Source organism: Canis aureus, chromosome 16 (genome assembly GCF_053574225.1).
Source record: "Canis aureus isolate CA01 chromosome 16, VMU_Caureus_v.1.0, whole genome shotgun sequence".
Lineage (NCBI taxonomy): Eukaryota > Metazoa > Chordata > Mammalia > Carnivora > Canidae > Canis > Canis aureus.
In genome coordinates, this window is record NC_135626.1 from 8,431,666 (window position 1) to 8,443,526 (window position 11,861).

Here is an 11,861-nt window from a genome sequence, read left to right on the forward strand (position 1 = left end):
ACACTTCTGGGGGGTGGGGATGGGTAAGTCCTTCCTTAAGAATAGAAAGGAGTCTGAAAGCACCAGGGGGATCCCTGGGTGGCGCAGCGGTTTGGCGCCTGCCTTTGGCCCAGGGCGCGATCCTGGAGACCCGGGATCGAATCCCACGTCAGGCTCCCGGTGCATGGAGCCTGCTTCTCCCTCTGCCTATGTCTCTGCCTCTCTCTCTCTCTCTCTGTGACTATCATAAATAAATAAAAAAAAAAAAAAAAAAAAAAAAAAAAAAAAAAAATGAAAGCACCAGGGCAGACGAGGGAGGCTGGCAGACAGACTGTCTGGTCCGGTTCCCTAGGGGCCTGGGGTCCAGACAGAGGAGGAGCTCTGGGTGGAGGCCCGCTGCCGAGTGTGTTTATTGAGTGCTAGTGAGTGCCCGCAGAGCTGTCCGGCGAATGCAGGCCAGGCAGGCATTCTTGTTTGCAGATTGGGAAGACATGGCCGGGCAGCTCTTCTTGTCTTGACTGCACCTGAGTCCTGCTGGAATGCTGATTCTGGGTGCACTTGTGAGGGCAGCCCTGGAGGTCGCCGGTGGCGATGGGGTTAGGGCTGGAAGTGAACCGTCACTAGATCTAGGACCTTGATTTTGAATGTTTTGCTGATACTCATTTGTGCTGTGATTTTTTTCTATGTGCCATGATTGGTGGTAGGAGGCATGGGTAGATACTAGAGTGAACTTGGCCTGTAGTCTCTTACAGTTTTGTTAAGGGAAATCAGAAATATAAAATAATAACCTACTGTTAGTGCTACAGAGAAGCACCAGTGTTGCAGAGGAGAGGGCAGCGGCCTGATCCTGCCCGGGGTCTTATAGCGGGATGCCCAGAAGAACGGTGTTTTAAGCTGAAGGAAGAGCAGGGGTGTGAGCCAGGATGGGAGGGAGCAGGAGCCTTTTAGGTGGAGGGCCCAGTGTGTTACCGGGGCCCCACGAGGCAGGCAGCCACATGGCACAGAAAGCCAGGCAGTCATGCGCAGTGAAGCTAGTGGCAGGTAGGGCAGCTCATATGGGGCCTGGTGGGATTCGGGCTATTCCACGGAGAGATGTGGGGAACCATCAGAGACTCCTGAAGTCCGGGCTTGACGTGACTGTGTGCTGTGGGGGGGTGCGTAGGGGAGTGGGTATGTGCGTGTGAGTGAGCATGCATATGTGTGCTGTATGTACATGGGTGTGTGTTTGCCCGTGAATACACACACAGGCATGGTCTCTGCCTTGGGGCACCCGTCTAACCTGATCTCTTTCCCCGGTCAGGAGCAGCTGTACAAAATGCAGCACTGGCAGCCGGTATACCCTCCACCTTCCCACCCACAGCGCACCTTCTACCCTCACCATCCCCAGATGCTGGGTTTCGATCCCAGGTGGATGATGATGCCTTCCTACATGGACCCACGAATCCCGCCCACTCGCCCCCCGGTGGATTTCTACCCCTCTGCCCTCCATCCCTCAGGTAAGCATGCTCCCGTGGGCCATGCCAGTAGAGTCCAGAATGGTGTGGGGGAACGGTTTTGCTTCAGGAATCAGACCCACCTGGCTTCTAATATGGCCTCTTCTGTAACTCACAGGTTCAGTCTGAATTTTAACTTTGTTGTTTGCAAAGTGGGGATGATATGGTTGTAGTATATTCACACAGAATCTCGGCGAAGAGTCCTTCTGGTCATGCATTATACGTTGTTTTAATTAGTTCTGATGTTCCTGCTGTGTTGTTTTGTCCATCTTTTTTTTGTTATTGAAGTTTTATCTCTTTCCATTCTCCTTTTTTTTTTCTCTTTCCATTCTTATTGTTCTTTGTGCCTTCTTTCTTTTTGACCTTGATTTGTCCTTCCCAAGGTTTGTGTAATGCCATTTTTAAAAAGCAACGTTTGAAAAATAAAAAAAATGAACAAATTAGCAGTTTTTGGATTTCTTAATTCCTTTGTTTTATTTGACTTTTATTTCATTACTTTCTGTTCTTTTCCTCATTAATTCCTTTGAAGTGTCTCTGTTCTTTTTAAATAATTGTGTTGAATATTTAGCTCATTAATTTTTGACCTTTTGTCGTATTTAAGTATTACCTGAACTATAGGTACAGCATTTTTATTGTGCAGTTTTAAATGTTATTCTGGTTTTGATTTGTTACCTTTCTTTGGTTGATGATTTTTAAGGGTATGTTGTGAATTTGCCAAATATTTAGAAATTTAAGATTATCCTTATGGTGTTAATTTCTAATATAATTTCTTGGTGATCAGGTGACATTGTCTGCACGATACAGACTCGGGGATCAGGAAACTTTTCTATAAATTCCAGATAGTAAATATTTTAGGCTTTGAGCAGCTACTCCATTTTGTTGCTGTAGAACAAAAATGACCAAGGATGATAGTAATTGAACAAGTCTGGTTGCTTTCGAGTAAACCTTTATTTTTAAAGAACAGGTGGCAGGTCAGGTTTCACCCAAGGGCTTCCCAGTGCCAGCCAGCTCCTGATCTAGGTTGCTTGGTATTTGTTGAGATTTTCTTTTAGGCTCTGACATGATCTCTTTTTTTTAACATTCTGGGTTTGCTTGAAAAGAATACTATCCTCCAATTGGATGTGGCCCACGACACGGAACATGCTGACTGTGTGGTGTGGCACGCATCTATCCCGCCACGAGTGATGTGTGAAAGTCTCCTGGTGTGGCCGTAGATCTGTCCAGTCCCTGAGCCTGTCAGGTTTTGCTCTCTCTGTCTGGAAGCAGACAGGTGTGGCATGACACATCTCATTCTCCTCGTCGTCATGTACACCCCACCATCCTTGACTGTCTTTCCTTCCTCTGACGTCCACTCCGTCTAATCTTCATGTCATCGTTCTGGTTTTCTTTTGACAAGTGCTTATTTGGAATCTTTTTTCCATCTTGTTCCTGTCAGTCTCTCTGAGCCGATTCTTGGGGGGAATCGGTCTTGTCCAAAAAGGTACGTATGGTTTTAGCCACTCTGAAAATCTCTGACTTAAATTGCCAAAGTGCCTCACATTAGATCTTGGGGATTAGTACATTGGGTTTCCTACTCTCCTATTTTATGCTTTCCTGTTTGTCTTGCCTTTCTGTGCATTTCTTTTTCTTCCTTTCTTTTGTATCAAATTTTCCTCTTCTTTATGTTGTTGTGCTCTGCGTTCTGTTTGTCCCGTGTTAGCTACATTCTCACCTGCACCGCTGACTTGCCGCGGCCCGTCAGCATCCTCATCCCTAACATGAGCTCTTATGACGTCATCTTTCTCTTGTTCCCTAGAATCTTACTTCCTTGTTTTTATGCCTACCAAATTAGTCATTATTGTTTTTGTTGTTTTGTGCAACCTGTGCTTGTTCAGATTTGCTTCTGTCTACTGGTTTCTCTGCTCCCTTCTCTTTCTTGCATTTTCCTTCCATCTGGGTGTGACATGCGTCTTCATGAAGTAAATTCTGTTGAATTCTTCAGGAAATGTTTTTGGCAGTAGGTTTTCTTTGCCTGAAAAAGTCTTTATGACCCCCTTTCTCTAGCTGGGTATAGAATTCTAGGTTGGCAATTCTTTCAGGACCAAGAAGATAGTATTTCATTTTGCTTTTCTTTTTTCTTTTTTTTGTATTTCATTTTTCTTTTGGCTCCTGTTGTGCTTAGTGATTCATGTCTGTGTAACCTGCTCTGTTTTCTCTCTGGTTGATGCCTTTTTTTTTTTTTTTTTTTTCAGTTTTATACTTTGATAATTAGCGATTAGTTGTCATCCACATTAACTGTAGATATTTGAAAGTGGTGACAGGTACATAGATAACCAATGTCTAGAGCTTGTTTCGTGAATCTTTATCCTCATTATATTTTCTGGATAACCACACACAGATACAGTATGGAACATTCCTTAACTCCTTTGGCCCAGACAGCTGTGTTGAGCCTGGTGTCATTGTGCACATCTGGAGTTTCCATCTCCTTCATGGCAGATTTCTGGATCTCTTTGAGTGCCTGAGGGGCGTGCTTCTTGAAATCCACTCCATGGATGCACTGGTGAATGTTGATGGTATATTCTCTGGTTACTACCTTGTTGATGGCAGAACACCTTCTTGCCACCCTTCTTTGTGGGAGCCTTTCTGCTGGGCCCTGGTTCTCTCTGGCTATTTTTTTTTTTTTAAATTTTTATTTATTTATGATAGTCACACAGAGAGAGCGAGAGAAGCAGAGACACAGGCAGAGGGAGAAACAGGCTCCATGCACCGGGAGCCCGATGTGGGATTCGATCCCGGGTCTCCAGGATCGTGCCCTGGGCCAAAGGCAGGCGCTAAACTGCTGCGCCACCCAGGGATCCCTCTCTGGCTGTTTTTAAGATCTCTTTTTCTTTGGCCTCTTGCTGTTCTGTCTCAATGTGTTGTGTCAATTTTCTCTCCAGCTATGTCCAATCTACTTTTTTTTTTTTTATTGTCCAGTGACTTTTTAATTTCAGTGACTATATTTTTATTACTGGAATTTTTTTTCTCAAATCTTCATTTTTAAAAAGATTTACTTAACTTATTTTAGAGAGAGAGTGCATGGGTGAGTGGGAAAGGGTAGAAGGAGAGAGAGAGAGAGAGAGAGAGAGTCTTCAGATGGACTCCTCTCTGAGCATGGAGCCCAATGTAAGACTTGATCCCAGGACCTTGAGATCATAACCTGAGCCAAAATCAAATCAAATCTATCTTTTGTGTATGCATATTTTTTTAAGTTCTCAATTAGTTTTTGTGCTTTTATAATTTAAAACATAATTTCCATGTTTATTATTCTGTTACCTGAAGTTCTTAGGGAGGCATATAACCCTGTGGCCTGCTGTGGGCTCATGGTGGGCTGCTTCCCACATTGCTGGTAATTTTGGATCGTGAGTTCATCTTCATAGAACTTTATTTATTGTGGGAATCCAGTATGGCTTGAATGGAGAGTCAGTTCCTCCAGGATGGTTTTATATCTTCTCCTTCCAGCCTAGAACCACCTGTTACTCTAACTTAGGAAATTTCTGAACCGCTGTAGGGGTATAAATCTGAACTTTCCTCCCACTAGACTGCATGAAAGCCTACACAGCCTAGCAGCAAATTGTCTTTCCCTAACTGGCCTAGGCCAAGACACAAACTTAGTTGTTCCTGTATGCTAAAGAGCATGTATTTTTAAATCTGCCTTGTAATTGAGGCCCTTACCCTTTGAGAGTCTCCATCTTGAGCAGCGTCCCAGTTATAGCTCTCTGCCTTACCCAGAAAAACGCCATCCCCTGTGCTGTCCTGTGTTGAAGAAGCCCATAGTTGCTGGGACTGAAAAGTGTGTTTCCCTGCTCCTGTCCAGGAGGCACCAGCTTGTGGCACTGGCCTGGGGCTGTGGTTTCAAACCCCTGGGGGTTTCCCGTTTTCTTGGGAACCTCTACAGGTGAATTTTTTTTTTTTTTTTAAGATTTTTATTTATTTATTCATGAGAGACACAGAAAGGCAGAGACCTAGGCAGAGGGAGATGCAGGCTTCCTGCAGGGAGCCCGATGTGGGATCACACCCTGAGCCAGAGGCAGACACTCAATCACTGAGCCACCCAGGTGTCTCTACAGGTGAAATGTTTGACACATTCTGCCCAGCATTTTTGTGGCAGAGAGTATTTGTGGTAGCAGGGTTTTTCAGGTAGTAAGAACTGCCACATTGCCAAAAATAAGCCTATGTACAGTATCAAGCGCTTTAGTGTGCCTCATAATCAGTATTTAATGAGTGGTATGTAATTTTAGAGTTCAGAGAGGGTCTCTACCACTTGACTCACACTATATGTTGGATTCCTGTATCAATGGAATGGCATTTGAACAGGGCACTCCATACCTACAAGAAAGCTTTAAACCCACTGGCTTAATTTAGAACCATTTTATGGCTAAAAGATGGGCACAACAAAGTGCATGACTGCTAATAAGCTTTGTGAAGAGAGTATCTGAAAAATCATATCTTTTCTCCAAGGACTTAGGCCCGATGAGACTTTTAATTTCTGCACTGCCTCCTCCTCTACCCTCCCCCACTTGATCAATATGGACAGAGAGGCCATGGGACCACACTTTCCCCATCCAGCTTATATCTGGTGGGGTGAAGTGTATGTCTCCCCCTTTAAAGATTTATTTGTTTGAGGCAAGGGGAGGGGCAGAGGGAGAGAGAGAATTTCAAGCAGGCTCGCCTCTAAGCATGGAGCACGATGGAGGGCTCCATCCCATGACCCTGAGATCATGACCTAAGCTGAAACCAAGAGTCAGTTGGACACTCAACTGACGAAGCCACCTAGGCATCCTGTTGTCTGTCTCTTTTTTTTTTTTTTTTTTTTTTAATTTATGATAGTCACACAGAGAGAGAGAGAGAGAGAGGCAGAGACACAGGCAGAGGGAGAAGCAGGCTCCATGCCGGGAGCCCGACGTGGGATTCGATCCCGGGTCTCCAGGATCGCGCCCTGGTCCAAAGGCAGGCGCTAAACCGCTGCGCCACCCAGGGATCCCTGTTGTCTGTCTCTTAATCACCTCAGGCCAGTTAACAGTTTGTTGTCATATGTGGGTCTCTCTGCTCTCATTCATTGTACAAAACTGTGGAGTATTGCAGTCAATCATGGAGCTAGAAGTAGAAGGAACTGGGGCACCTGGCTGGCTTATTCGGTGGAGTATCTGACTCTTAATCTTGGGGTTGTGGGTTTGAGCCCCATGTAGAGTGTAGAGAGAACTAAAAAATAAAATCTTAAAATAAAAAAGGAACTGAAACCAAAATCCCTTCCCAAGTCTTCTTGCTTGAGTTTTTAAGCAGGCAGACACCAGCCCTTTGTCCACACAAGCACTCTGGGTTGCAGCTCCTCTTCCTCACATGTATGTATGCAGGAGACTTAAGGCGTCTGTGCTTGCACACAGACCTTTGTGGCTGATGAATTGGCCCTTCTACGCCTTCTGCTGACAGGAGTTGCTCTCCAGTTAGTTTATTTCCAGTTTCCATTTGCCAGTTTGGTGGATTCTTCAACAAGGAGCTCTGAACCCGGGACCTCAGGTGGGCCAGGCCTTAGAATGGGTCTTTTGGACACCTCATATTGCAGGCATGTGTGCTTTCAGAGGTTCTGAGGTCCGAGAACTTGGTGAGCCCAGTGATGGTGAGCAGGTGGGGTGTTGTGTCCACATGACAGGGTAACCATTGTCTCCTCTGAGCCTCTGGTTGTCCCTGAGATTGGAGCATGGCTCTCTGAGCTGATACAGACAAGTTCTTTGCCTCTGCCTTCTTCAGGATTGATGAAGCCGCTGATGCCCCAGGATTCCCTCAGTGGGACTGGCTGTCGCTCTGAGGACCAGAACTGTGTGCCCTCACTGCAAGAAAGGAAAGTGGCCACCCTCGACCCAGCCCCCGTGTGGAGCCCCGAGGGTTACATGGCACTGCAGAGCAAGGGCTACTCGCTTCCCCAGCCAAAATCGAATGACACTTTGGCCATGGACATGCATGTCAGGTGAGATGAAACTTGGCCCTATTGGCCTGCAGTTCAAGGCAGAATCTCCGTGTCCTGCTTGCAAGGGGTTCTGGGTGAAGCTCTGTCCCCGGAGGCTTTGCCCAGAGGAAGGGCGGCTTTACAGGGACTGGCAGTGCCCTCCGGGGATGGAGAATGTGATGAGTTTTGCTTGAATGCCTCCGTATGAGAGACGATTACCTGTCGGCGAGACTGGCAGCGGCTGAGGAGAGGTCCTGGGTCAGAGGCAGATCTGTGGAACCTTGGGTCAGGGTGAGGGGTGGGTCCGGCAGGGTCGAGTGCCCGGGTCGTGGCTCCTTCCTGTGAAAGTGAAGCAAGCACACCCTGCTGGCCCAGTGCCCCAGACTCTCCGTGGACTCCCAGGCTCCAGCTTGTCATTGCACCGGAGGACCCCAGCTGTTCTGCCTCCAGGTGGCACCCTGAGTCCACCAGCAGCCACCGCATTCTTCACTCTGGACTCCAGGGGCCACCCAGCAACCCATGGCCCAGCAGCTCTGAGACGCGTTTAAAGATAGAGCAAATGTTGGTGCTTATGTTTTTTTTTTCTTTTTCGTTTTCTTTTTTAAAAAATTTTTTTCTTTTTAAAACTAAGCTCTGTGTTCAGCATGGAAACCAGGAACCAGGCTCCAATCACATTGACTGATTTTTCTGGTTCCTTTTCAGGAATGAAAGCTCTTACTCTGCCTCACCCGGAAGGTCAGGGGGCGTAGGTGCCCAGCGCGATCTCCTTGAGGAGAGAGGGGAGGAGTTCTTGAGTGCTTTTGACAAGAAGGCCCAAGCAGACTTTGACAGCTGTGTCTCTTCTCAAAGAATAGGCCAGGAGCTTTTGTTTCCACCCCAAGAAAATGTTCAGGAAGCAGGTGCTCCTGGGCGTCACACCCCAGACCTCAGGTGTTCCCCACTGGAGCCCGACTTTGCCCCAGCTGAGAAAAAGCAAGAGTATAGCAATTGGGACGTTAGCCATCCATCAGAGGCCACCGACACAGTCAACGGCATCGAGAAAGGGGCACTGCGGGAGGAGCCGTCGTTTAACGTCTCTTCCTGGGAGAAGGAAGGGAGCCCCAACAAACAGCCGTCCCTGGAGCCCGAGTGGACATCCGAGCCCCGGGGCCCCGGCAGCCAGCAGCAGGAGCAGACCGGCAGGACGCGGAGGTCAGGACCCATCAAGAAGCCTGTCCTGAAAGCCCTCAAGGTAGAGGACAAGGAGAAGGAGCTTGAGAAGATGAAGCAGGAACTGGGGGAGGACAGTGCCCGTGTGGCTAAGGAGAAGGGGCCGGTTCGCACGGCGGACAAGGACGAGGATGAAGAGAACGACCCCGCGCTGGCCAATTCCTCCCCCTCCCCCTTGGAGGACCAGAGCTCTGCTCGAGCTAGTTTGGGCCGCGAGGCCAGCAGGTGCGAAGAGGACGAGAAGCCCGACAGGGCCTGGGAGAGCAGACCCTCCCGGGAGTCGAGCGACACTCCCCCGACGAAGAGGAACAACTGGATCTTTATCGACGAGGAGCAAGCCTTTGGGGGCCGAGGACAGGCCCGGGGCCGGGGCCGTGGCTTCCGAGAGTTCACCTTCCGCGGGCGGCCTACGGGCGGCCCCAGCCTCTGCGGCGGGGGGGTGCTCGGGGCGCGGGGCATCTACAGCAGCGGCCAGAGGAGCGGCCGTGGCCGGGGGCTGCGGGACTTTGGGCAGCCCGAAGACTTCCCTAGGGCCAAGCCGCGGCGGCGGATCGCCAGCGAGACGCACAGTGAGGGCTCCGAGTACGAAGAGCTTCCAAAGCGGCGGCGGCAGCGAGGCTCGGAGAACGGGAGCGAAGGCTCGCTTCTGGAGCGCGAGGGCAGCACCCTGAGGAAGGGCGACTTCAGGGACTCCTGGCGCTCCAATAAGGTGTGCTCCGAGGACCCCGGCGGCCCCGAAGCCAAGAGCCGAGGCCCTCGCACCTTCGGTCGGGCGCTCCCTCCGCGGCTGAGCAGCTGCGGCTATGGGCGGAGAACCTTCGTGTCCAAAGAGGCCACCCACTGGCAGAGCAAGAGCCCTGGTACCTCCTGGCCGGAGTATGGCTCCCCGGACACGTGCGGGTCCCGGCGACCTGCAGACAGAGACTGTGTCCCCGATGCCTACAGACACTCGGACTCATTTGGTGCCAGGGCCTTCGAGGACAGCCGCCCAGAGGACAAGAGGCCCTTCTTCCCTGATGACCACGCAGCCGACTCAGAGGGCGCAGAGAACCGGCCCTTCCGGAGGAGGCGCCCTCCACGCCAGGACAAGCCTCCGCGCTTCCGGCGCCTCCGACAGGAGCGGGAATCCCTGGGCCTGTGGGGGCCTGAGGAGGAGCCCCACTTGCTGGCAGGGCCATGGCCAGGCCGGCCCAAGCTCTGCCCTGGGGACAAGAGTGGGTCCCCTGAGCTCTCATACCAGAACTCGTCTGATCACGCCAACGAGGAATGGGAGACAGCCTCTGAGAGCAGTGACTTCAGTGAGAGGCGGGAGCGGCATGAGGGCCCCGGGGTCGAGCCCGACCCGCAGGTGGACGGTAGCCTGCCTGGGGCTGCCGTGGGCGAGAAGAAGGAGCTGGCCAAGAGGAGCTTCTCCAGCCAGAGGCCCCTGGCCGACAGGCAGAGCCGAAAGCTGGAGCCGGGGGGGTTTGGGGAGAAGGCCGTTAGGCCAGGTGGTGGTGACACTTCTCCCCGTTATGAGAGCCAACAGAATGGGACGCCTTTGAAAGCCAAAAGGTAAAACACAAACCCAACCCCGGGCTCTTTTCTGTTGCTGTTGTTCTGTTACTAAACCCGTTTTTTTAAGCAGCACTCCATGCATGCGTGTCCTGCCGTGTGTCAGGTGCCCCGACTCTGTTCCTCTGTCATGCTCCAGGAGGGCGACTGCCCACCAAGGCCATTATTTTGTGTGAGCGTCTCCATCACTTGCTCTTGCACTGCTTGTGTGCTTCTCTTGTGGCGTGTTGTTGTTGTGGTCCCCACCTTAGCGGTCCTCATGTGGTGGCTGCTCCAGCAGTGCCCCCAAAAGTTCAGCCTCCATATGTGCCTTGCTGCCCTGCTGGGGTGAGAGTCGCTACCTGTGCATGGCACAGTCTCCCAGATCCCTCTGCCCCGGGGCTGCTGTCACCCAGCATCCTGGTGGGCCGGCTGGCCTCCTGGCCCAGTAGGGACAGTGAGATGTGGCTCCGCTTCAGGGGTTGACCGCCTCGTCGGAAGAGTCCTGTAGTAGCCCAAGGGAGTGAGCTGCCTGAGGCCCCGTGAGCATCTCTCATTGAACCTAGAGGTCTTTCCGGTGGCTGGTGTGGTGGCTCATTGCCTGCAGGTTGCCCAGAATCAGGGAAAGGGGAAGATACGTGCAGGGAGTCATTTGTGCGACCTGATTTCCTGCTCACATGCAGGTCATGCCTCTGGCTGAGAAAGGCTGCTTCTTGCCTCCCAACCTCCTTAGAATCCAGGACTAGAAACCTGGGGTGGGATTAACTCAGAGCCCCAGAGAAGGTACCCTAAGAGGACGCTGATCCTTCTAGGTGTCAGGCTAGCTTAGCCTTGCTAGCCAGTCTCACGTGCCAGGAGCAGAAGGTTCTGAGGCTCTGCTCGGAGCATCCCCTCCGTTGTCTCTTTTGTGCAGGCCTGCTGAGTCTGGCATGTGGTGGGGAGTAACAGAGGTCCTGAGCCCTGGAAGGGGTGGGGGCAGAGTGGTTTTCCCCGTGAGCGGGCCGAGGTGCTGCTGGTGAGCAGCTTCGACTCAACAGAGGGGCTGCTGTAGGTCAGAGCGTTGTGTCTGTGTGCGTGCTGTGTGCACATGCAGATTCTCCTTTTTTTCCCCTTTCCTCAGCTTTTGGTCACTTCTGACCTAATGAAAACCTCCTTCCTTTATAGGTCCCCAGATGAGGCCTTGCCTGGAGGTCTTGGTTGCAGCGGTGGGAGCAGCCACTATGCCCTGGAGCGGGCAGCCCATGCCACATCGGACATCCCCGAAGCCTCCTGTGAGAAGGCAGAGAAGGAGGCCAAGCTGGCTGCTCAGAGGGCAGGTGAACAGGGAGAAACCATGAAACAGTTTGACCTGAACTATGGAAGTGAGTCTGTCTCCTCGCCTCTTCAGTGGGAAGGAGAGCCCAGGCCACTTAGGGCCATGGCAGCCTCTGTCGGGTTGCTGGGCTTGCCCCTTCTCTGAGCATCCTAGCCTCTGGGCATGTGGTGGGCTAAGTGCTAGGGCTGCCTTGGTGAGCAGAACAGATAGGATTCCTGCCCTCACATTGCTCACAGCCTTGCCAACCCCCAGAGTACCCCGAGGTGTCCTAGTTTTAAAGAGATTGGGAACTTGCTGCCCAGAGAGGCTGAGTGGTTTGTCCAGGTCATGCAACTGGTTAGGAGTAGAGCTGAGACATCAGAGCTTCTGT

At 51.1% G+C, this 11,861-nt stretch overlaps 1 protein-coding gene across 9 annotated transcripts in view; it reads left to right on the forward strand.

The window, feature by feature from the left end:
- PRRC2B (proline rich coiled-coil 2B) overlaps positions 1-11,861 on the forward strand; it is a 92,781-nt gene that overhangs the window by 60,288 nt on the left and 20,632 nt on the right. For 8 of the 9 annotated variants that reach the window (XM_077851112.1, XM_077851116.1, XM_077851113.1 and 5 more), the window contains 4 exons: positions 1,280-1,475; positions 7,239-7,455; positions 8,137-10,197; positions 11,341-11,537. In XM_077851112.1, the coding sequence (XP_077707238.1) occupies positions 1,280-1,475; positions 7,239-7,455; positions 8,137-10,197; positions 11,341-11,537 (2,671 nt within the window). The remainder of the gene's footprint in view (positions 1-1,279; positions 1,476-7,238; positions 7,456-8,136; positions 10,198-11,340; positions 11,538-11,861) is intronic. The other variant, XM_077851120.1, reaches the window with a different exon arrangement.